Source organism: Mastigoproctus giganteus, chromosome 11 (genome assembly GCF_048544385.1).
Source record: "Mastigoproctus giganteus isolate SK-2022 chromosome 11, ASM4854438v1, whole genome shotgun sequence".
NCBI lineage: Eukaryota > Metazoa > Arthropoda > Arachnida > Uropygi > Thelyphonidae > Mastigoproctus > Mastigoproctus giganteus.
This window is the reverse complement of record NC_143585.1, coordinates 102122363-102147474: the sequence shown is the minus strand read 5'-3', so window position 1 is coordinate 102147474 and position 25112 is coordinate 102122363. Positions and strand designations below refer to the sequence as shown.

Here is a 25112-nt window from a genome sequence, read left to right as displayed (position 1 = left end):
TTGGCAGGGTTGATAATGACAGTACGCTACTGCAACAGAATCTAGAAAGGTTGAGCAGGCGGGCTGAGAGGTGGCAACTGAAGTTTAACATTGGCAGATGTAAAGTACTGCAGTAACTCTAGAGTAATGTATCAACTGTGTGGTACTACACCCAGGGTAGTGGAGAATGAAAAGGATTTGGGAGTAATTGTGTAGTCAGATATGAAGTTTTCTGAGAAGTGCAGACAGGCTTCAAGAGTAGCACATGGTGTCTTGTCAATTATATACAGGAATTTTGCTAGCAGGGATAAGGAGGTGATTGTCCCCTTGTATAAGGTAATGGTTAGGTCACACCTTCCTAAAATAAGGCCTCCAGACCTGTACTGCAGACAGGTCTGGAGGCCTTATTTTAGGAAGGGTGTAGAGCTGCTGGAACCTGTACAGACAAGAGCAGTGAGATTGGTTTGTATAACAAAGCGTTACCAAGGTTACCAAGAAAGGCTTAATTTTTGCAAATTGCAGGTTCTGGAGGCTAGGCATCTGTAAAGTGATGTAATTGAGGTGCAGTGGTGGGATTCAGCCGGTTTGCACTTTTTAGCGCAAACCTGTTCCTAGAATTTTCTGAGTTTGCCGAACTGGTTCCCTAGAGGCCGTTTCACATTGAACAGCATGCGAGCTATGCTACGTTTGGTTGCTACATTATTCATGTTCTGCCAATTTCACACTGGTGGGCAAGTACCCTCAGCTATTCTATTCCTAGTCATGATGGAAAGCAGTGTTCATGGTGCGATAAATCCAGTGATGGAGATTCAAAATTTCTTTAGAACTTGGATTAGAAATTACAAAGATTGGTAGAGTTTTTGGACCAAGATGGGCTGCTTGTAGCTTAAGAGCAACATTTGCTGTATGGTGTGCTTATCCAGCTTTGTACATATATTTTTCTTCACATAAACAATCGTCTCCTGTCTCTTGCAACAGGTTCTTCATAGATGATTACAGCATTGATGATAGATATATTGGAAGAAATTTGCTTACTTTCTAATGGGCTTTAAAACTGAAATTTGAAGTCTGACAAGAGCCAAAAAATTAATAAAAAGATCCATTAGAGGATTTGAAATGCTGAAAGAAAGTTCTGGAAGCTTTGAGAAGAAAGTTGGTCCTATCTTGAATTTTGATGCTTTTACGAGTATTGGCTTGGTTGAGAATCAAAAATATGTCAGCCTTCCTCGTCAAAAACCACTGGAAACAATAATAAAAAATATGGAAGCCAGATTGATGGACTGTGATCATTTAAAATCAAGAAATAATGCACAGAATAGAGATAAATAGAGATAAAATTCACGAAGTGGTAAACTTACTAGAACTGAACTGTTGGAATATTGATGAAGTTATTGTTCCTTGGAAAGCTGCCAAAGAAAAACTTTGTGAATTTCATAAACTTTTCCATCATGAAATCAATGTCAGTGATTTCCGCTGCTATGTGGAAAGTTTTCTAAGAACTGCCACATCCATGAAGTTCCAAGTACTATACAAAAGGCAAAAAATATTATTAATACATTATTGATAATAGTGTTGCTATTAGTTCTGCAGAGGCAGAAAGAGTTGTTTCTAGGATGAATATTACATATTTAGATAAAAGAAGCTGCCTTACAGCCCCGAATGCTGCAAATTTGATGACGATTAACCTGATTAGCCTTCCAATGGATTCCTGGGATCCCACTCCATCTGTTCAAACCTGGCTAAGAGTTAACCACACAGCCAATGACAGGAGAGTGAAAGATGGAGGAAATAAACAGTATGATGATAATCAAGCAATTTGGAAGTACTTGAAGGAAAAATAAAATTTTAATAAACTTATGTTTGGTTTTTCTTTTTTACCTAGAAAAGGGGGGTAAGGTGATAGAGAATCAGTTCTTAAAATTTTTGATTCCCAATACTGTTGAGATGTATAAGGCCTTGAATGGTTTGAGCAAGCTCATTGCTGATGGGATTTTTCCTCTTGCTCAGATTATTCACCTGAGGAGACATAAAATTCAAATTGAGGAAAGACAGTTGTAGAATAGATGTGTGAAAATTTGCATTTAGCCATCGGGTGGTTGATAGTTGGAACAAACTTCCATCTGTTGTAGTGGAGGTCAAAAACTTTAAGTTCAAAGCAGAACTAGACAAACATTTGGAGTGAATGGATGAGTGAAATGGGAAGGTTTTTTTTTTTTTTTTTGGCTGATGCTATATAAGCTTGCTTTCTTGCAACATATGCCTCTACTAATGCCAGTGCTAAAGATGTTCTCATAATTATGGCTAAGGATTTGCTTATCTCTTTTGCTTCCTCCCTTACTATAATTGGATAGATCTCATCTTCTCCTGGTGCTGTTTTTAAGTTTAACACTTTCTCTTCTACTTTACTCACCATTATCATTAAATCACTCAGCTCCCCTTTAAAATATGATAACCTTCTGGCATCCTTCTCCCTAAAGAGTTTGTCATGTATGAATGTATTTGTAAAATACCTAGTGAGCCTGTCAGCAAACTGAGCAGTATCATCAACAGTTAAAACATCAATATTGAATGGACCACTGATTTGATACATTCTTTCTACTGCTAATATAAGTAAAGAAGTCCTTGCTTCTTTTCGTGGCATTCTTTACAGAGACTTCTTGTAATCTACATTGGCTTGTCTAACCTCCTTTGCAATTTGATTGCAGGCCACTTTATATCTAATTTTGCAGGCTTCTCTATCACCTAGTAATTTATATGCATCACATGCATTTTACTTCTCTACCACATGTCTCTATATTTCATCTCACCTACATTTAGGTCTAAGCCTTAAACAGCCTTGCTTAGTTGATTTGAAAAGCCTAGTAGCTTCTGTGATTATTTTCTTGAATGCTCTCCATTTAGAATTTGTTGTTGTTAGCATCATTAGTTGGTCTCAGTGTATAGAATTTAAAAACTGTCTGAGACCACTGTATTTCCATTACGAAAGCAAAATCCTTTCCCTTTACCTCTGATGGTAATGACATATTTAATATCTTACATCAATATGCTGTAATCATTGAAAAAAATATTTTAATCATTGAATAAAGGAACCTAGTGGGTCTTTTATCTGTAGATTCGTAATGCATGAAGAATCACTACCGATAATCAGATCAAGATTATTGCTCTCTGATGTTAGCCTTTCTAACGTGCTGCTGTAGAAAAGTCATCCAATAATTCCACATAAGTGTTGATAAGCATGAGTGCCCAACCCATTAGTTCCACTTAATATCTGGAAAGTTAAAATCCTACTTAATAGGATGTTCTCATTTGCTGGCCCGCTCTATTTCCCCTCTATAGTTTTTTGTTGTATCCATCACAGGCATTCAGCCTATAACACACTCCTACTTTCATTTTTGTTTTCCCAGTGCTAATGTCGTACCAGACTGCCTCAACATTGCATAGACTACCCGTGTCAGCTGGATGCACTGCTTTAGATTTTATGTGCTTCTTAACTAAGGGCATAATCCCTCTTCCTGTCTTGTGTGTCCTTCCTGTATACATTGTACTCCCCCATATTCAAATTCTGCATCTCTTATAACTGAGTGGCACCCTGTCTCTGATATTCCCACATTGTCTACATTGATGGGTTGACTAGCAATTTAAATTAATAAAATGTATTTACTGTTCTCCTATCATTGGTCTACACGTACTTGTTCTTGCTCTTGATTACAGTAACACTTCCTAGTTCATTTCAAAATATATGTGGTCTCAATTCTAATCTCAACGATGTCCATTTTAACTTGCAGTCTCCCAAACCCCATGTACTTTTTCTGACAGAATCTTAGTTATCAGTTGATTCAACTACTGCTCATCTCAATTGCCCAAATTATTTGCTGTATGATTCCTTTCGCCTCAAAGGTGGTACTTGTGCATATGTCCGTTCCAATATTCCCTGTCAGAGGCTTGGTAATTTGGAATCTTCTCTTTTTGATCTTCTCGGGCTTAAAATCTCTCTACCTCATTGTGTCAGATTCATCTGTTGTCTCTACTGTTTTCCCAACTCCATTAATCACTTGGAGCTCTTTGACTTCCTCTCTTTGCAACTTGAGTTTCTCCAGTCCAACTTTCCTAACAGTGAGGTAATTTTCCTTGGTGATTTTAATGTTCACAACTCCAGCTGTCTTCTGTTTTCTAGTCACATTGACCCAGCTGGTCGAGATGCTAAGGTTTTTGCAATTACTAATGACCTTGCACAGATTGTTCATTTACCTACAATATACCGGACAATCCTGATCATACAGCCAACACGCTTGATCTTTTTCTCACAAACAAACCTTCTAAGTACACGGTCGAAGGAAGAGGTCCTCTAGGCACCTCAGATCAAAACTTGGTGATTCTCTTCTCCAATGGAGCCTTTATCTCATGGCTATTCCCAAACTCATATTGATTGGCATTACAAGAATGCAAAATGGGATGACCTGCGAGATTTCTTTTCCTTGGTCGGATTACTGTTTCAAAACTTCTGATGTCAGCGTTTGCTCAGATCGTGTCAGGGAAATTATTCTTGCAGGAATGGAATCCTTTATCCCACACTCCACTTTAAAATCTCATCCTTTATCTAAATCTTGGTTTTCCAATAAATGTGCTAAGGCTCTTCTAGAAAAGAACATTGCATATCGTAATTGGCTTGTTTTCTAATTCTTCAGTTTCATTTTCTACCTATACCAAAGCTCGCAACAATTGTAAAGCAGTTATTAATCAGTCCAAACTAGACTTTGACAGGCTAAGAGTAGAAAACTTTCTTCTTGCCCTAATGGTAGCCGAGCATTCTGGTCTCTTGCCAAAGCTATTGGCTGCAACTTTTGCCCATCTCTGCTCCCACCTCTGTCCAAACCAGATGGTTCTGTTGTCAATTCAACCAAGGATATAGCTGACCTGCTAGCATCCCATTTTTCTTCCAACTCATGTACTAATGATCTTGGTAAAACACTTCCCACCATTCCTAACATGCTCCATTCAGTGCCTCCTGCGGTCTTCCGTCAAAAGGATGTCAGAAGGATTTTGATGAATCTTGATGCTAAGAAAGCTGCAGGTCCTGATGGTATTTCTCCACTTGTTCTCAAAACCTGTGCTCGTGAACTTACTCCTGTTCTTTGCTGCCTTTTTTCACTTTCTTATTCCAAAGGTGTTTTTCCTTCTGCCTGGAAATTTGCTCATATCCAGCCAGTTCCTAAAAAGGGTAACAAATCCCTCCCATACAATTATCATCCCATTGTAATTACTTCTACTTTTTCTAAAGTAATGCAGAAATCAATTAACCGCCAACTCTTAAACTACCTAGAAACTTTCCGTCTGATCAATGATCACCAGTATGGATTCCATCAGTGTTGATCCACTGCTGATATTCTGGCTTATGTTACCCACTTATGGACTAATTCAGTGGAAAGGTTTGGTGAAACACAAGCAGTTGCTCTTGACATCTCAAAGGCTTTTGATCATGTTTGGCATAAAGGTCTTCTAAACAAGCTTTCATCTTATGGTTTGCCAACTGTTTTTTGTAATTGGTTTTTTTAGCATTAGCATTAGTAGAGGCATTTGATGCAAGAAAGCAAGCTTATGCAGCATCAGCCAAAAAAAAAAAAAAAAAAAACCCACTTCCACTTCACCCCTCTGTTCGTTCAAAATACCTGTCCAAAACTGGTTATCCAGTTTTCTCTCTGATCGCTGACTGAAGGTGATGGTAGATGGCTCTCTGTCTTCTAACTTATCCACTAATGCCGGTGTCCCCCAAGGTTCAGTTTCTTTAGTTCCTCCTTCCCCCCCCCCCACTCTTTTCCTCTTGTATATTAATAGCCTTCTTCCATTGGCTGGAAATCCTATCCATAGTTTTGCCGATGATAGCACATTGCATTCCACTTTCCATTTTGAGAAACCCTGCCCTGCTCAATCAGCTTCAACTTCTCGAAAATCTGCTACCAATTCCTTAAATGCCAATCTTCAGGTAATTCTCCAGTGGGGCAAAGACATCTTAGTTGATTTCAATCCTTCTAAAACGCAGTCTTGTATTATATCTCGCAAAAAGGATTCTTCTGCTCCTATGCTTATTTTTGGTGACACTCCGATTTCTAGGCAAAATGATATATCTCTCTTGGGGATTACTTTGACTTCTAATCTCTCTTGGCATAAGCACATTACAAATATTGCTTCCTTTGCATCTAAAAAACTTGGTTTTCTCTTTCACTCTCAGCGTTACTTTTCTTCCAAACAGCTGTTCACTCCGTACAAATTGCAAATCCATAGAATAGCAAATTCCTACCATGGAATATTGTTCCCACATCTGCAGGAGTGCCCCAAAACCTCTCTCAGGCTTCTAGATTCCATTCAGAAGAGGGCAGTTAGGTTAATTAATGACTCATTTCTAACAGAGTCTGTCCACTCTGTCTCAAAGACGTACTGTTTCTGCTGCATGCCTCTTCTACAGATATTTCCATGGGCACTGTTCTTCTGAATTGGCTTCTATAATTCCCGCTGACTTTTTCAAAACAGTCCGAACGCGTGCCGCCACCAGCCAACACCAATTTACTGTCTAACTTCAAACTCACAGAACGAACTTTTCATCTTCCTCGTTTATTTTCAACTGCCATTTTCTGGAACAACATTCCTTCATACGTATTTCCTAAAAATTACAGTCTACAGAAGTTCAAGTCTAATGTTAACAAATATCTTCTTTTGTCTTCTTAACCTCCAACCCAAGCACGGTACTAAGTACTATAGGTTCTAATACCTCTTGTTTGGGGTTTACATAAAAAAAAAAAAAAAAAAAACAATCCATGTGTTTCTTTATTCCATGATGACCCACAGCAGACCTTTATCTCCAGGACCTTGCTTTACAGGCTACATGTTCCAATAGAAGCAGTGCAAGAATCACTTCTTTTGTAGCTGAGGGACTTCAGAGAATGGGCAGTAATGAAGGTCCACATGAACACACCACAGTATTAGCAAATGTCTAATGATGCAGGAAAGCAAGCTTATGAAGTATAAGCTTTCATCTACCCATATACAGTAAGTTGCATTTGTATATGTTAAATCTTTTGAACTCCTCTGACTGTGTGGTCATCCCTGAGTATGAACTTAGAATTTAAACTTCAGTTACCACTTCTCATAAGCACAAAAAAAAAAAAAAACCCTTTCATTAATTGGAACAAACTTCCATCTGTTGTAGTGGAGATCAAAAACTTTAGTTTAAAGCAGAACTATACAAACATTTGGAGTGAAATGGGAAGGTTTTTTTTTTTTTTTTTGGGCTTATGCTATATAAACTTGTTTTCTTGCATCTTATGTCTCTACTAATGCTAGTGCTAAAGATGTTCTCATAATTAATGAGGAAATGTTCTCATTTCCTCATTATATCACCAATAATTTCTTTAGTTCCTCCTTGAATTTATTCAAACTACCCACTTCCACAACAACAGATGGAAGTTTGTGCTGACAATCAGCACAAACTTCCACCTGCTGGCTGTATGCACACCTCTACACATCTGTCCTGCAACCATCCTTCCACAGTTAGAATTTATGCCTCTGTGTGTGCAGTCTGAGCAAGAGGAAGAATGCCATTAGAACTGAGTTTTGTTCAATACTTCAAAACCTTAATCACCTCACTGAAATCACCTGCCAGGTTCCTAGTCTCCAGAAGCTGGAATGTGCAGAACTGAAGCATTTCTTGGCACAAACACCCTTTTTGTTCCCTTCACCAATCTTGTCCTTCTTTGCATCCATTCTATCAGATCTATATACTTTCTAAAATGAGGCCTTCAGACCCGTTGGCAAAAATTAGTATGCACTAATTTTTGTAATGTACATAAGGTATGTTTGTGTCAGACGGCACCTGGGATTTCTCCCATCCGCGTACAATGGGATAATCACCTGCTTATCCATGTCAATGTATATAATTGACAAAAGCTTGTATGCTGGCTGGCAGCCTCTCAGCATTGCTTAGAGAACATATCTGCCCTTCTTTGCATCCATTCTATCAGATCTATATACTTTCTAAAATGAGGTCTTCAGACCTGTAGGCAAAAATTAGTATGCACTAATTTTTGTAATGTATATAGGTATGTTTGTGTCAGACGGCACCTGGGATTTCTCCCATCCGCGTACAATGGGATAATCACCTGCTTATCCATGTCAATGTATATAATTGACAAAAGCTTGTATGCTGGCTGGCAGCCTCTCAGCATTGCTTAGAGAACATATCTGACTGCACAATTACCAGGTCTTTTTCATTTTCCACTACTTTGAGTGTAGTACAACATGATTAGTACTTTTATCTGGGATTACTTCTACCCATATGCAGTAAGTTGCATTTGTATATGTTAAATCTTTTGAACTCCTCTGACTGTGTGGTCATCCCTGAGTATGAACTTAGAATTTAAACTTCAGTTACCACTTCTCAGCCCATCTGCCCTATTTTTCTGGATCTTGTTTCAGTACTATACCCTGATTACTGCCATTAACCACCCTGCCAGCCTTTATATTACCTGCAGACATAGACATTAAGCTGATTTTCCTTCATCAGTTCATTAAATAAATATAGAAACCAGTGGGCCCAGCACTGAACTACATAGAATTCACTAATAACAGTAATCCAAGAAGGGCATCATCCATTGAGAGCAACTGTATTCTCCCATTCAAACATCCATCCCTTATAAGTTTAACGAGATTAATAGATTTTACTGATTAATTGACAATATTGTATTATATACTATACTATACTAAGCTAACGCTGTCTAGTTCGGGATATAACATTGTATTGTATAACAATGGTGGCAATTTACGAACGGTAAATCTACGGACACTTAAGTATTAATTAACTTCCAAATCTCGCTGTCTCAATTCAGAATAAACTAAGGATCCTGACTAAGTCTATAAGCTACTTATAGAAAATAATTTAATATAACAATTGGTCAATAAAGTGGCTAAATATGGCTAAAAAACGTATCGTTCAGTGGAGCTGCAACTTGTAACACGTGGATTTGCAACTTGTGATGTTACTGCATGTGGATTTATTGGATGATTGTGGATTTATTGTGGAAGCTATGTGGATTTATTGGAAGATTTTTTTCTACATCAGCATGTTCGGGAGGCAGCTAGAGGGAGTAATACTCTTGATCTGATTATCAGTAGTGATTCTTCATGCATTAAGAATCTGCAGATAAAGGAACCACTAGGTGGCAGTGATCACAGTGTGCTGAAGTGGGATTTACTCAAAGAGGTAACTACCATCAGGGTAAAGGGAAGGGTTTTTGTTTTCGTAAAGACGACTACAATGGTCTGAGACAGTATTTAAATTCTATACAGTGGGACCAACTGATGATGTTACCAACAGCAAACTCAAAATGGGAAGCATTCAAAGAACTTATCTTGGAAGCTACTAGGCTTTACATACCAACTAAGAAATATTGTTCAAGGTTTAGGCCTAAATCGATGTCAGATGAACTAATGAGACGTATGGCAGAGAAGAAAAATGCATGGGATACATATAAATTAATATGTGACACAGAAGCCTATGATAGATACAAGTTGATCTGTAACCAAGTTACAAAGGAGTTTAGGCAGGCGAAGGCAGATTACGAGAAATCTTTGGCAAGGGATGCAAAGAAAAACAGCAAGGAGTTCTTTACTTATGTAAACTCCAGAAGGAAGGGGATGAATCAGATTGGTCCACTTGATATCGATGGTTCAACTGTTGATGATCCTGCTCAGGTAGCTAACAAACTAAATCAATATTTTGCATCTACATTCACACATGAAGAGTTATTCACGAAGGGGAATGCCATAGATGAATTAAACACTGGCAGTGAGCTAGATGATCTTGTAATAATTGAGAGTAAAGTGGAGGAGAAATTGTTGAAGACAAATACAAGAAAGGCACCTGGTGTGGATGGGATCTATCCAGTTATATTAAAGGAGGCAGCAAAGGAAGTAAGCAAATCCTTAGCCATAATTATGAGAGCTTCCTTGGACTCAGGGGAAGTACCCATGGATTGGAGATGTGCAAATCTGACCCCAATTCACAAAGGAGGATCAAAGGGCGACACAAGTAATTATAGACCTGTGAGTTTAACTTCTTTTCCAGGAAAATTAATGGAGGCACTGGTTAAAGAAGCACTGCAGGGTCATCTAGACAAGACTCCTGTTATAGCTTGGACATAGCATGGTTTTGTTAAGGGAAAGTCTTGCCTGATCAATTCGATTGGATACTATGATGCAGTCACAAAAGAACTGGATGCAGGAAATAACTTTGATATTATATATTTGGATCTTAGAAAGGATTTTGATACTGTTGCACATGGAAGACTGCTGCACAAATTGGAGCAGTGTGGCATTGGAGGCAAATTGCTGCTATAGATAAAGGGATGGTTGAGGGGGGAGAAGACAGAGAGTGGTAATCAATGGACACTGCTCATCGTGGACTAATGTATTAGTGGAGTCTCTCAGGGTTCAGTGTTGTGTCCATTGTTGTTTTCTGTATTTATAAATGATATTGATGATGGTATATCAAGCTTAATGTCCAAGTTTGCAGACGATACAAAGGTTGGTAGGGTTGTTAAGGACACTACTGACGCTATGCTGCTGCTGCAAGAGGATCTGGAACGGTTGAGCAGATGGGCTGTGAGGTGGCAAATGAAGTTTAACATTGACAAATGTAAAGTACTACATACAGGAAACAGTAACCCCAGAGCAACATATCAACTCTGTGGTACTACATTGACAGTGGTAGAGAATGAAAAGGAGCTGGGGGTAATTGTGCAGGCAGATATGAAGTTTTCTGAGCAGTGCAGACAGGCTGCAAGAGTAGCTCATGGTGTCTTGTCAATGATATACAGGAATTTTTCTAGCAGGGATAAGGAGGTGATTATTCCCTTGTATAAGGCAATGGTCAGGCCATACCTTGAGTACTGTATACAGGTCTGGAGGCCTCATTTCAAGAATGATGTAGAGCTGCTGGAACGAGTACAGAGAAGGGCAACAAGATTAGTGAATGGAACAAAGGGTTGCTCTTACAAAGAAAGGCTTAAGTTTTGCAAATTAGTGTCTGTAGACTAGGCACCTGCGAGGTGATCTGATTGAGGTGTATAAAGCCTTGAATGGTTTGAGCATGCTCAATGCGGATGGGATTCTTCCTCTTGCTCAAAATAATCACCTGAGAGGGCATGAATTCAAATTGAGGAAAGACAGTTGTGGGATAGATGTGCAGAAGTTTGCCGTTAGCCAGCAGGTGGTTGATTGCTGGAACAAACTTCCATCCCTTGTTGTGGAAGTTGATAGCCTAAATAAATTTAAGGCTCAGCTGGACAGGTATTTCGAACAAACGGAGGGGTGAAATTGGAGTGGTTTTTTTTTTTTTTTTTTTTGGCTGATATTGCCTAAGCTTGCTTTCTTGCATCATATGCCTCTACTAATGCTATTCCATAGCAGTAACTTGCCACTAATGCTACACCAGACCGATTTGTATAGTCGTCTTTTATCCAAAACAATATCAGAAACTTTCCTGAAATCCAAGTACACCTAAACCTCTTTTTATGCAAATTTCTTTTACACGAATTCAGAGTTACGCGAATTGGGATATCAAAAATAATTTTTTTACGCGATTTTTATTGACTTTTACGCGACCAACCTAAAGTCTAAGTTAGGAAAAAATCCGTAATTCAATAAAATTCAGACAATTTTGTAGAAATGCATTCTCGTTTCAATTAAGAAAATTTTAAATTCTAAATTCCCCGAATTCAAACTGCAGTTTTTGCAGTTTGAATTTGGTTTCTCGTATCAACTTAGAAAATTCTTACGAATTTAATTTATTGGGAATTCCCCGAATTGCATAACTGACTGCGCATAAAAAAGCAGTTCTTAGCAGTTTGAATTTGTTGTTTGAGTAGACAACACAGTTACCACATTTTTTTGCATTTGCATTTTTTAAGTGAAATCAAAATAAAAATTGCGTTATAAAATTAATAATTTTGCCAAGAAATAATAAATGGTAAACTACATTGTATGTAATTTTCGAACTTTCATTTCATTAACCGAAGATTTTAATCCAGCCCTCACATGATGTTGCTGATAACCAAAAAAATAAGGAAAGCCGTTTCCTTGGATATAAAATTTCAAATTTTAGATCATCTTCAAACTGGGGAAGGTGCGATGGCTGTGGATAATCATTTTGGAGTCCGTGAATCAACTATCAGATCTATAAAGAAAAATGAAGAGGCTATTAGAAAAGCAGTATGTTCTGGTACAAAATCGAGTGCGAAATTATCATCACACACGAGATGTTCTAGAAAAGGCTGAAAAAGCTTTAGTGATGTGGATAGAAGATAATGTACAAAAAAGAATGCCAGTTGACGGAAATTCCATCAAGCAATCAGCATTGAGATTTTATGAACAGATTAAAAAACTGCAGCCAGATACTTCATCTCAATTGAGGAAAAAATATGAATTTCATGAAAGCTGGCTGGCTAAGTTTATTAAAAGACATGCTCTTCATAATATAAAAATTAAAGGTGAAACGGCTTCTGTTGATGAAACAGCTGCTAAAGCATTTCCACAAAAACTTGCTAAAATAATTGAAGATGGAGGTTACACTCGTGAACAAGTTTGGAATATGGACGAAACTGGCCTTTTCTGGACAAAAATGCCAAACAGAACTTACTTATCAAAAAATGGCAAAAAACTGTTGGTGGGTTCAAAGCAGCAAAGGATCGCATAACACTCCTATTTTGTTCGAATGCTTTAGGAGATCGGATGTTAAGACCACGGCCAATGAAAGGCATAGATTTTCAAAAATTGCCTGTTCATTGGATGGCCAACAAAAAAGCTTGGGTGACCATTGATATTTTCACTGAGTGGTTCCATAAACATTTTGTTCCAGAAGTTAGACGCTATTTGAATGACAAGTGTCTCGAATTTTAAGTGCTTTTGATTCTTGATAATGCACCCAGTCATCTTGCCATAGAACACCCAAATGTGCAATTTTGTTTTCTGCCGCCCAATGCCTCATCATTGCTACAACTTCTAGATCAGGGTATAATTGCGACTTTTAAAACATTATGCCGGATGAACATTTCAGTTTGTTTTGAACAAGCTAAATGATGATGAAACACTGTCAGTTATGGATGTGTGGAAAAATTTTTCAATTATGGATTGTATTGATCAGGTTCAATTTACGTTATCTGAATTGAAACCAGAAACTATGAATGCATGCTGGAATGCTATTTGGCCCGCATGTGTTAAAGAGAATGCTCCTGTTCCTTTCAATCATACTGCAGAATTCCCCATTATATTAAGTTTGGTGTGTGAAATTGGCGGAGAAGGATTCGATGATCTTATGTCGGCAGATATTGAAGAATTGTTAATTGATAAACCTCTTAGCGAAGACGAAATGGTGGAGACTGTTTCTGAAACTCCTTAAAGTGAAGAAGATAATGATCAAGATAATCCTACTTTTACTGCTGATATAATTAAAGACGGTCTTAAACTGACCAATAATTTAGGCAATTATTTTGCCCGACATGATCCAAATGAAGAATGTGCTGGAAAGTTTTCACGTGAGCGTAAGTTGTTAATGTCTTCATACAGAGAATTATATCGCGACTTATCTAAAGCATCAACACAGCAATTAATAACTGAGTTCATGCCTGGAACTACTGAAACAACCAGCGGTACTTTTGTTCAAGACATGGCAAGAAGAATTTCACAAATTGAGGCAGAAGTCGATGATGATAATGCCATATCTAGTAGTTCTAGTGATATTACAGTCTCACGAAAATGAAAGCTGTCGCGTTTATTGTCAGAAACTGATAGCGAATAACATAATTTTTTTATAGAATCCTTAGCAAACAACTGAAATTAATGTTTTTTTTAAAGTTATTAAAATTCGTTATATGTATGTGTGTTCTCCATGAAATGTAAATAAAAATCTTATGATCCTAACGAATTTAATGTTTGTTTTTTCATTATTTTGCTTATATTTCAGGTTTGGAACCAATCTTCACTTTTGCTATGGAGCCAGTAGTTCTTTTTACGTGTAATTTTTAGGAATGTACCTGTCGCATAAAAAGAGGTTTAGGTGTATATGATATCAAAATTATTGTTTGTATCCAGTTATTTTGTTAGCATCAGATTGGCTAGATTAGATTGTTCCTTAATAAATCCATGCTATGACTGCAGTATAATTGCATTCCTGTCTAGATGATTCTGTGCTACTTCTTTAACCAGAGGCTCCATTATTTTCCTCTGCCAGGTCTGTAATTGTTGATGTCAGCTTTCGATCTTCCTTTGAACTGGGGATACATTCGTACATCTCCGGTTCACAGGGATGTAAAGATTTGTTTAATTGTTTTGCTGCCTCTATTAATATAACTTTGATAGACCTCATCCACTCCAGGTATCTTTTTTAAGTTTAGCTTTAACAGTTTCTTGACTTTTTTCACAGAATCTTTCTTTTTTTCACTAGTTATCATAAAATAATTTAGCTCCAAGTTAAAATTTGATAAATGTATTGTTCCCCATCCCTAAAAGATGCTTTTTGTGTGAATGCAGATGCAAAATACCTATTTAGTTTGTAGTTACCTTGGAAGGATCATCAATAGTAAAACCAGTGACATCAAATAAAGCAATGTGATCCAACCCCTTCCTTCTACTGTTAATATAAGTAAAGAAGTCTTTGCTGCTTTTCTTGGAATTCTCTGCCAGAGACTTCTTGTCATCTACTTTAGCTTACTTACCTCCTTTGTGACTTGATTACAGACTAGTTTATATGCACCATAGGAATGTGTATCACTTTATAATTTATTTGCATCCCATGCACTTTCTTTCTCTACCACAAGTCTCATCAGTTCGTCTGACATCCATTTAGGTCTAACACTGTAACAGTATTTTTTTAGATAGTATGAAAACACTAGTAGCTTCTACAATTACTTCCCCGAATGCTTCCCATTTAGAATTTTTTATTGGTAACATAACATCATAAGTCCTCATAACTAAGCACATAAATCCTCCCCTTCAGTCCTTTCTTGTACAGAGTTGGGGGCAGCCCCCAGATCTGCAAGACTTTCTGTACACATTGTACTTCCACCTATTGAGATGTTGCATCCCTTATGTCTGAGTAACATCACATTATTAAGGGTAAGTTGATACAATGGATAAAAGGATGGTTGAGTAGGAGAATACAGAGGGTGGTAATCAATGGGTGCTGCTCTTTGTGGACTAATGTTATTAGTGAAGTCCCACAGGGTTCGGTGTTGGGTCCACTGTTTTGTATATTTATCAATGATATTGATGAAGGTATATCAGGCTTAGTGTCGAAGTTTGCAGATGATACAAAGGTTGGCAGGGTTGTTAATGACAGTAATGGCAGTGTGCTACTGCAACAAGATCTAGAAAATTTGGGCAGATGGGCTAAGAAGTGGCAACTGAAGTTTAACCTTGACAAATGCAAAGTACTGCATATGGGTAGAAGTAACCCAGAGAAACGTACCAACTGTATGGTACTACACTCAAGGTGGTAGAAAATGAAAAAGACCTGGAAGTAATTGTGCAGGCAGATATGAAGTTTTCTGAGCAATGCAGACAGGCTGCCAGGGCAGGTCATGGGGTTTTGTCAATGATATATAGGAATTTTGCTAGCAGAGAAAAGGAGGTGATTGTAACTCTGTATAAGGCAATTGTCAGGCCACGCCTTGAGTACTGCGTACAGGTCTGGAGGCCTCATTTTAGGAAGGATGTAGATTTGCTTGAGCGTGTACAGAGAAGGGCAACAAGATTGGTGAGGGGAATGAAGGGATCCTCTTACCAAGAGAGGCTTAAGTTCTGCAAATTGCAGTGGCTGGAGACTAGGCACCTGTGCGGTGATCTGATTGAGGTGTATAAGGCCTTGAATGGGTTGAGCACGCTGAATTCTGATGGGATCCTTCCACTTGTTCAGATTACGAACCTAAGGGGGCATAAATTCAAATTAAGAAAAGACAGATGTAGAATAGAAGTGTGGAAATTTGCCTTTAGCCAGCGGGTGGTTAATTGCTCAAACAAACTTCCATCTGTCATAGATTAAATAAATTTTAGGAACTGGACAGGCATTTGGAGGGAATGGTGTGATTTTTTTTTTTTGGTTGATGCTGCATAAGCTGATACACTTGCTTTCTTGCATCACATGCCACTACTACTACATTCTTGATATCCCACGAAGTCTGTATTTGACTTAATCAGTACTTCATGAAATTTATTTATTATGCTCCAAGCATTAGTATACTTGCTCCTGTTCTTATTCTTAGTTACCATAACACAGCTCATGTATTTACTTGTTCTATGATGGCCCACAGCAGGGCTTGAAATCCCTGACACTGTTCTCTCCTGGCTGTTGCATGTTCCAATGAAAGCAGTTCAAGAATCATTTTCACCTCTGTCTTCAGCTGTAGTTTATCTGTTTGTATGTATATCATCCCCCAAGCTATCAGTTTTCTGACCCACCTAACATTGTCTTCATAGCATCAGTGAATATTCGTCTGCCCCCCTTCTATTTAAATGTATCCCATCCTTGTAAAAACAGTCTTTTCTGTTAACAAGCACATGCTATCCTGACAAAAATTGTAATCACAACCCTTGGACAGAATCTCCAGGGTGGGATTGATTGACAGCTCTCAACATATATCTACTGTGTCTGTGCAGGATTGCAGACATTTTCATATTTAATTTTTACTCATGATTTTTCCCATCATTGCCCTCTTGTTAATTAAGTTCTCAAATCTCCTAATATATGTCACCTTTGAGGAGGTGCCCTTAAAGGTGATACCTGCTCCAGTATCAGCTGCATTTTCTCCTGGCAGTCATACCCTGGTCCTGTTCTACCTATCCTCTTTGCACAATACGTTTCTCATTCCTGACAATAGAGTCATCGACAATAACTACCTCCTGTGGCAGTGAATTCTGCCTTTGGGATTGCTACTGTTTTGCCCAAGTGAGGGCTCTGGTGTTGAGTTGGGCAGCTGAGAGCTTGATGGGCCTCCATTTTAATTCCTTCTAGAGTATCCACCCTTATTTTCTTGCTCTCATAAATGCCCATCAGAACTCTGAGTTCGCATTTAATTTCCTCATACCCTTTGCACCGAATGCATATAGAAAGATATCCCCTTTTCTGCATCATGTCCTGTTCTAGATATGTTCACAAACAAGTAGCACATTTCTTAAGGCCATGATTCATAGGAGAATTGTGACCTTCAGTTCTTCCCTGAGCCTCAGCACTCCCACTATTTGAGCCCATTGCTTTGCTGTTCCAATCTGAGGCATGATTTCTGTTTAAATTCACTTTGTTTTGACTACGACACTAAACTGATAAATATCTAAATGTTAATAATACGTTTTATGCTGTCAAGTTTTTGTTATTTGTATTATGCTAGTCCATTATGTTCGTGGAATTTTAAATTAGTTATAGCCTTATCCCAATTAAAACCCTACAATTCCACTATTGTGTGCTACAGTACTAATTGTGTCATATGATATTCGTGCGAAATCACTGATACGGAAGCTCTATGAATATTAATATAATACGTTACATACTATGTGATAAAGTTATTTTATTTTTATTGCTATAAATTATAGTTTTATAGGCCTCTTCTGGTACTGATTACATCAGCTACATAGAAACTTCCAATTATCACTTACATCAATACTAAAAAAATGGTGGAAAAATTCGAATGTTCTTATCAATACAACACAATGGTGGCAGAGTCAGCTGTGGTTTCTTAAGCAATTACAAAGGCTAAGTAATGAATTCGCCAACCAAATTAGAGAATTACAAATAATGACTACACTACTAATTTTAAATCAAAAGTTAATAAAAATAATAATTTTTAACCAATAAAAGTTCCACTTAGTGGCTTATGAAAAAGTTGCACTTTAGATAGCCTTGTTGGACAAGTTTAACTTAAGTTTAGTTCAAATTGCTGTCTTTCTGACCAAGAAAGAGAATGGTATTGATTTCATTTTTATGAACACAACCAACTGTGGTTTTGGAATTCTAGACTTGCCTTTTGTTTTGGATTATATCAATCATGCTGTACCTTAACTTAAAGAACATTTAGCTCTCTTTGTTCACCCTTTTGACTGTTTGGATATGGTTTATACTTAAGGAAAAAATATCTCCCAAATTTATAAACATTATCATGAATTCTGCAAATTTTTCTGTGGGACTTACTCAAAATTTGCTATACTGATCTTGATTTAAATATGTGAAGCTGATGATTGGCATATATTACTAATTTTGATGCTTCAAAATATAATATTGTCCCTCACAAAATAGAATAACAAATTAGATGAAGTCTGTAGTTAAACAAAACCATTTAGGAAAACAAATGCCTATCCTGAAAAACATTCAGGATTATGTTTATACCCTTACTTTAGTTGTATTTGTTTTCTTAAAGAAAAATTAAAAATTGTGGTAGTTGTTGAAACAAAAGTGTTTTACTCTAAAAGGATTATCCACCCATTCAGATCTTAACAGCTGTTTGACAAGTATCTTCATCTTCCCAACTTTCAACCCATGCACGGCACTAAGCTATGGGTTCTAATACCTTTCCTAATGGTTACAGCATATCTGCAGATTCTCTGAGAATGATCATCCATCTATTGGCTTATCTGCAAATCTTATCTGCTCCATCTGCAAACCCAATTCCTCCCTCACTGTTCTCTTCTTTTCACTTAATTGCTGATATTCTAAAGAAAGAAATTCTTTCTAATACATGACTCTATTTCCCTAGCCAGATTCTAGACTTTGCAGGTAAGCTATTCAGCGGGTTCCATTACGTCTGCAATGAGTTCATCTTCATTTGTGCATATCCTGAGATGCACGTTGTCCACATCCACTTCAGCATAGTCGTCAAAACATGTGATGATATTACATCCCCAAATATCATTATTATGGGACTGTTCTTCGTAATTAATAGACAAAGAAACATGGGAAGATCATTCATGATGACAAGTCAAGTATGCTCGAAGCATTTGGTGATCACTTTTTTGTCATCCTCATCCCATGTTCAAACACATAAAATGCATTGCTTGCAACATGTCAGTTTCACATTACATTTTGCTTTCAACACAGCACAGTATTGTTTTTTGGTATTCTTTGATGGTTTTTCTTAAGCACTGGATTAAACCTTGTTCAAGTGGCTGAAGAACTAATGTCATATTAGGTGGCAGGTACTCAATGGTGATTGCACGTAGGCCATTCATTTGTCAATGAGGGGTGTATTTATCCATAAACAGCAAAATTTTTGTACTCTTTTTGCTTGTCTTCGGACCTAAGTCTCTGATCTATTCTTCGTATGTATTTGATGACATCCAAGGTTTGCTTGATACGTAGTCAGCAATGTCTTTAAAACGTCTGGGCTTTGCATTTTTAAGGCTTCCCCAATGATTAAGACAAGAAGCTTCTCTGTGCCAGACATGTTTGCTGCTACGAGAATGGTAATCCGTTGTTTACCTGTTTTCCCCTGCCATTATGCTTCTCACTTTCAAACATAAGTGTTTTATATAGTAGCGACCTTAAAAAAAGTCTCTAGTTTTGTCATTCTGGTTGTATGCCAACAAAACATTTTTTAAACAATTCTCCTTCTATTCCTTCATAGCTTCTGTGTTGACATACATTGAGGCTGACCTTGAGTAAATGACAACAAAAGTTTTTTTTTTTTTTTCTTTTTAGAATAATATGAGGCAGTTAAGGCTGAAGAAGTCAGTATATAATGCCAGCTTGCAACATTCTGTGTCTGCTTTTAAGGATGAAAAATCAGAGTTTGCAGTGGGGGTACCATGCGACCCTTGAGTGAGACCAACTAACCAAAGTCATAAGCTTTTTAAAAAAAACCATTAAGTTCCTTCCATATCAGTCAAGCCTCTTCCACACTGTCAGACAGACTGCAAACACTGTGCTGCAATGGCACCAGAAATCCTCTCAAATGGTCTTACTTGTCTCATATTGAATTTTAGATTGACAAGCCCTAGAAAAAAATGTTACTCTAAAAGTGGCTTATAATGATATTTATAAATTAGTGTTAAATAAATTTCTCTTCTCTTTACTTTTGTTTAATCATAATAAAGATTTAACCATTTCATTAAGATTTGTCACTAATTTTATTAGATGTTTTCCATTTTTCTTTTTAGTAGAATACGTATTTCATTTGACTTGTTCAAAGAGGAATTAATATTTGTAAAATAATAAGAGAAGTTTACCTCAATATAATACATAGAACACTTCCGTATGATACTCTCCAGCAATTAAAACGAAAAAAAAAAAAAAAAAAAAATCAAATCTTACATTACAGTAAAAAATAATTAAAAATCAATTGAACACAAAAGTCAAATGAACACAATTAAAAACCAATCTAACGCAATTAAAATTAAATAAATTAAAAGAAATTTAACGAAAATTTCAAAACCACTTTTTTTCGCAATTTTTTTTCGTTAAATTTCTTTTAATTAATTTATTTAATTTTTAATTGTTGTTAATTTGATTTTTAATTGTGTTCGATTTATTTTTAATTATTTTTTACTGTAATATAAGATTTCAGATTTTTTTTTTTTTTTTTTTTCATTTTGCTGTAGAGTATCATACGGAAGTGTTCTATGTATTATATTGAGGTAAACCTCTCTTCAATGTAGAATGTATTGAGCATTACAACTCTGGTTCATACTATCAAAGAGGAATTAATGTAAAGTACTTGTTTTCTAGTTATATAAAATTCAGAAAGTGAAATGAGCAGTTATACTTTGTCAGTCCTAATTTTCTGGTAGTAATTGTTACAAAAGAACAAGGGAAAACGTTTCCTCATTTTAGAAATTTTTTTTTTTTTAAATTGTGGATTCATTTATTTGTTAGTGATTGTAAGGGTAATTTCAGATATAGTCATACTGTTTTGTACTTGCATGGCATTTAATACTATATTTTTATTTTATTACAGACAGGGTTGTTAATGTCTGTTATAAGAACATTATCAGTAAGGTAAGTGTTATGAAATCATATTTTTCAAATAAAGCAGAAATAGCTCTTTAATAGTGATAAATCTGAGTTAATTTTTATGAGTTATGAAATTATTATTTGCTTTCATGCATGGAAATTTTACTACAAGTAAAATGGAATACTATGGGTAAGGGTGTCAAATTATTTTTTATTTAGTTTCAGTCAAATTATTTAGTTCTTAACACTGCACTTTTACTAAAATATAGAAATGCTAATGCCCAAAAAGAAAGATTGCCTGAGATCAGCTATAAATGGTTGGATGTATTATTAATAATATGTATCGAAAAAGTGCAGTGTTAAGAACTAAATAATTTGACTAAAACTAAATAAAAAAATAATTTGATGCCCCTACTCATAATTTTGTAATTATTTGGCACCCCTACCCCCACTTTTTTTTTTTTTTTTTTGTTCCTTATCTTTAAACTGATAGTAAATGCGCTGGAATGCAACTTTGACCTTTGTTTCAAGTTAAAACATGTAAACAAGGCTAAATGAGTGGGAAGATGGCTTGCAGTATTAAGAACAAGCTTAAAAGGTCATTTGAAATAATTTAAGTCAGTTTTTTCAAAGAGAAAGAATCTGGCCAGATCTTATTAACTGCCAAGTATGAAGCATATGAAGATATAAATGGCACAAAATTTTAATGTTTTATTCAATAATTGTATTTTAATGAATCAGTTATATCAGTATATGCACTAAAAGGAAATCACAGTGAAAACAGTTGTTGACTTCCTTTGGGACTAGATATGACATCCCAAGGTGCCGTATTCTCACTTTGGAAAGCTCTGGATTAAGCATTTGAGAAAATGCTTAATCCAGAGAAACTTAAGACTAACAAGTAATCAAAAGACTTAAATTTTTTGGTTCAAAATCTAGATCTAGGAGTCTATAGATCACTTCTACTGAGTTGCAGACAATAAGTTGGAGCATTGTTGATAGTAAATGTAGAGCAGTTTAGAAAGCCAGACAGCTATTTGTTTTCTTGGATTGAGCCTTCGTTCACTGTGGATCTTATCGTAAATTTTGTTTAATACTTGCAAACATGGATGGTATTTCTCTGCTGTTTAGTCTGAGCTTTTTGAAAAGATCTTCATAGGTCTTGTGTTGATATAGAATTGTAATCTCTTCAGCGTAATCATGAAATGTAGCCAATTTGTATGAAGTGTATATGAGGAAATATTAGTTTTCATTTTAACATTAAGGAACATCATAATCATGGCACATGGTAGTATGGTGTACTTTATCTTACATTACATCCTTTCTATTTCCTTTATGTAATAAAACATTTTAAACTAACTTCAGATTATTCACTGAATAGCCACTACCTTTCAGCGTTGCGTTCAGATCAGAATTCTTCCACTAGTCTACTTATATCTCGACATGCTCACGAAAGGAATTCTGTATACTAAAAATGTTAACATTTTCCTCTTTCTAAATATGTAAATTCTTGTACCATCATATAGCCAGTCCCATTGTTGCAATTTTGATAACAAACTTTGTCTTATTTTGATAGATTTAAATGTTTTTTTTTTTTGTGTGTAATACTGAATTTTCCTTTTAATACTGTAAGAATGATGGAAATAAAAATGAGGAAATTTGTATGTGTTGCTTTTCTAAGATATGATGCATTTTTAATAGGCTATTGTCTTCAACAGTGTCATGATATTTAACAGTATTAAGAAAATTAATACTGTTATTTTGTTCAGCTTTGATAATATATTTTATACCTGTCATGAAGTGAGGTAAACTTATGTATAAGACTATTAATAGTTTGTTGGCTGTCAGGAAATAACAAATATCTATGTAAGGGATAAAAAAAAAAGCGCAAATATTAGCATTCTTTGATTTTGAGTGTGCATTTTCCACATGGGGAAGCTAAATAGAATTTTACTAAAGGATAGATATAGCCATGGATTTTTTGGTATTTTCATATCAAGTATTTCAGAACTATATTTGAAATGCTTTCCTTTGCATTAATAGAGGCCTTTGATGCAAGAAAGCAAGCTTATACAGCAAAAAAAAAAAACAAAAAAACTTCCCATTTTATCCATCCACTTGCTCCTAATGTTTGTCTAGTTCTGCCTTGAATTTATTTAAGCTGTCCACTTCTACAATAACAGATGGAAGTTTGTTCCAGAAATCAATCACCCGCTGGCTTAAAGCAAATTTCCGCACATCTATTCTACAACTGTTTTTCCTCAATTTGAATTTGTCACCTCAGGTGATTAATCTGGGAATGAGGAAGAATCCCATCAGCATTTAGCTTGCTCAAACCATTTAAGGCCTTATGCCTTATACACCTCAATTAGATCACCTCACAGGTGCCTAGTCTCCAGACACTAATTTGTTAAACTTAAGCCTTTCTTTGTAAGAGCAACCCTTTGTTCCATTCACTAATTTTGTTGCCCTTCTCTGTACTCATTCCAGCAACTCTACATCCTTCCTAAAATGAGGCCTCCACACCTGTATACAGTACTCAAGGTGGTCTGACCATTGCCTTATACAAGGGAATAATCACCTCCTTATCCCTGCTAGAAAAATTCCTGTATATCATTGACAAGACACCATAAGCTACTTTTGCAGACAGTCTACACTGCTCAGAAAACTTCATATCTGACTGCACAATTACCTCAGGTCCTTTTTAATTCTCTACCACCCTGAGTGTGGTACTGTACAATTGATACGTTACTCTGGGGTTACTGCTACCCATATGCAGTACAGTAATACCCCGACTTACGCAAACTCGGAGTTATGCAGTTCTTGATTTTTTTCATTTGGCAACACTGCCGCCCACTATCTTCAAGGTCGTTTTTCATATGCTATCGATATACGGTGCGACGGCGGAGAGTGAGAGCGAAAGATGAACAAAATTCAACTTTGCTGCCGCATGAGCTGCACACATATGCAAGAATTTGCATTCCAACTGTCATATTTATGTGTGCATTCGAATTTGTGCTCAACTTTTGTTGGAAATTACATCGTTTTCATGAATAAAAAACTTTCCAGGCTTTAAGGTTTCCAATGACCGATTGACAATGATTGTCGGCGGGAATGCAGCTGGTGACTGCAAGTTAAAACCTCTCTTAATTTATCGTTCCGAAAACCCAAGAGTTTTAAAAAATATATCTAAAATTAGCTTACCAGTTATTTGGAAGTCAAATCATAAAGCTTGGGTGACAGCTTCCGTTTTTGAGGACTGGTTTGGTCACCACTTCATACCCGAAGTCGAACGTTATTGCAAGTCTAAACAGATTCCATTTAAATTGATCCTTCTTATTAACAGTGCACCTGGTCACCCTCCTGCCACCCTAATTAATTTCGACCGATGTGTGAAAGTTGTGTTTTTGCCTCCAAACACAACCAGCTTGCTTCAACCGATGGACCAGGGAGTCATCAAAACATTCAAGGCCTATTACACGAGGCATTCGTTTGCACATCTGAATGAATCTATGAGACAAAATAGTGAGATCTGTTAAAGACTTTTGGAAACAATTCAATGTTTTAGATGCCGTAAGAATCATTGAAGAATCTTGGGATGAAATTCACAAAAAAACATTGAATGGCGTCTGGAAGAAACTTTGTCCATTTTTTTTCAAAAACGAGACGAAAACAACGCCAGAAACTGATCATGTCGCTCATATGATAGAAGTTGTTAATCTTGCCAGGCAATTAGATTTGGAAGTCAATGGTGACGATGTCAACAAGCTGTTGACATCATCACATAGTGAATCCAACTGCAATTGTATAACCAACTGTATAAATAACTGCAATTTTATTAAATATTTTTCTTTTAAACAATGAGTGAGCTCATAGAGATGCATGAGAAAAACGTCACTGAATTATCCGACACTTCAGACCCAGTTCCACCAGAAAAGCACATGACAATTGCAAGCTTGACAGAAGGTCTCAGTTCAATTGAAAAGGGCTTAAAAATTTTAGAAAACATAGACTCCAACGAAGAACGCGTTATAGCTACAAAGCAAGGAATAAAAAATTATTAGCTTGCTACGAAGAAATTCTGCGTGAAAAAAAGAAGGCGCTGTGTCGTCAGACGAATTTGTTAGATTTTATGAAGCCATCGACATCGAAATAA

General features: G+C 36.4%; 1 protein-coding gene across 1 annotated transcript in view; it reads left to right on the top strand.

Moving 5' to 3' along the window:
• Positions 1 to 25112, top strand: part of Sec8 (exocyst complex component secretory 8) — a 416647-nt gene that overhangs the window by 7995 nt on the left and 383540 nt on the right. The window contains exon 2 of the mRNA XM_090385352.1: positions 20961 to 21001. Within this exon, the coding sequence (XP_090241478.1) occupies positions 20961 to 21001 (41 nt within the window). The remainder of the gene's footprint in view (positions 1 to 20960; positions 21002 to 25112) is intronic.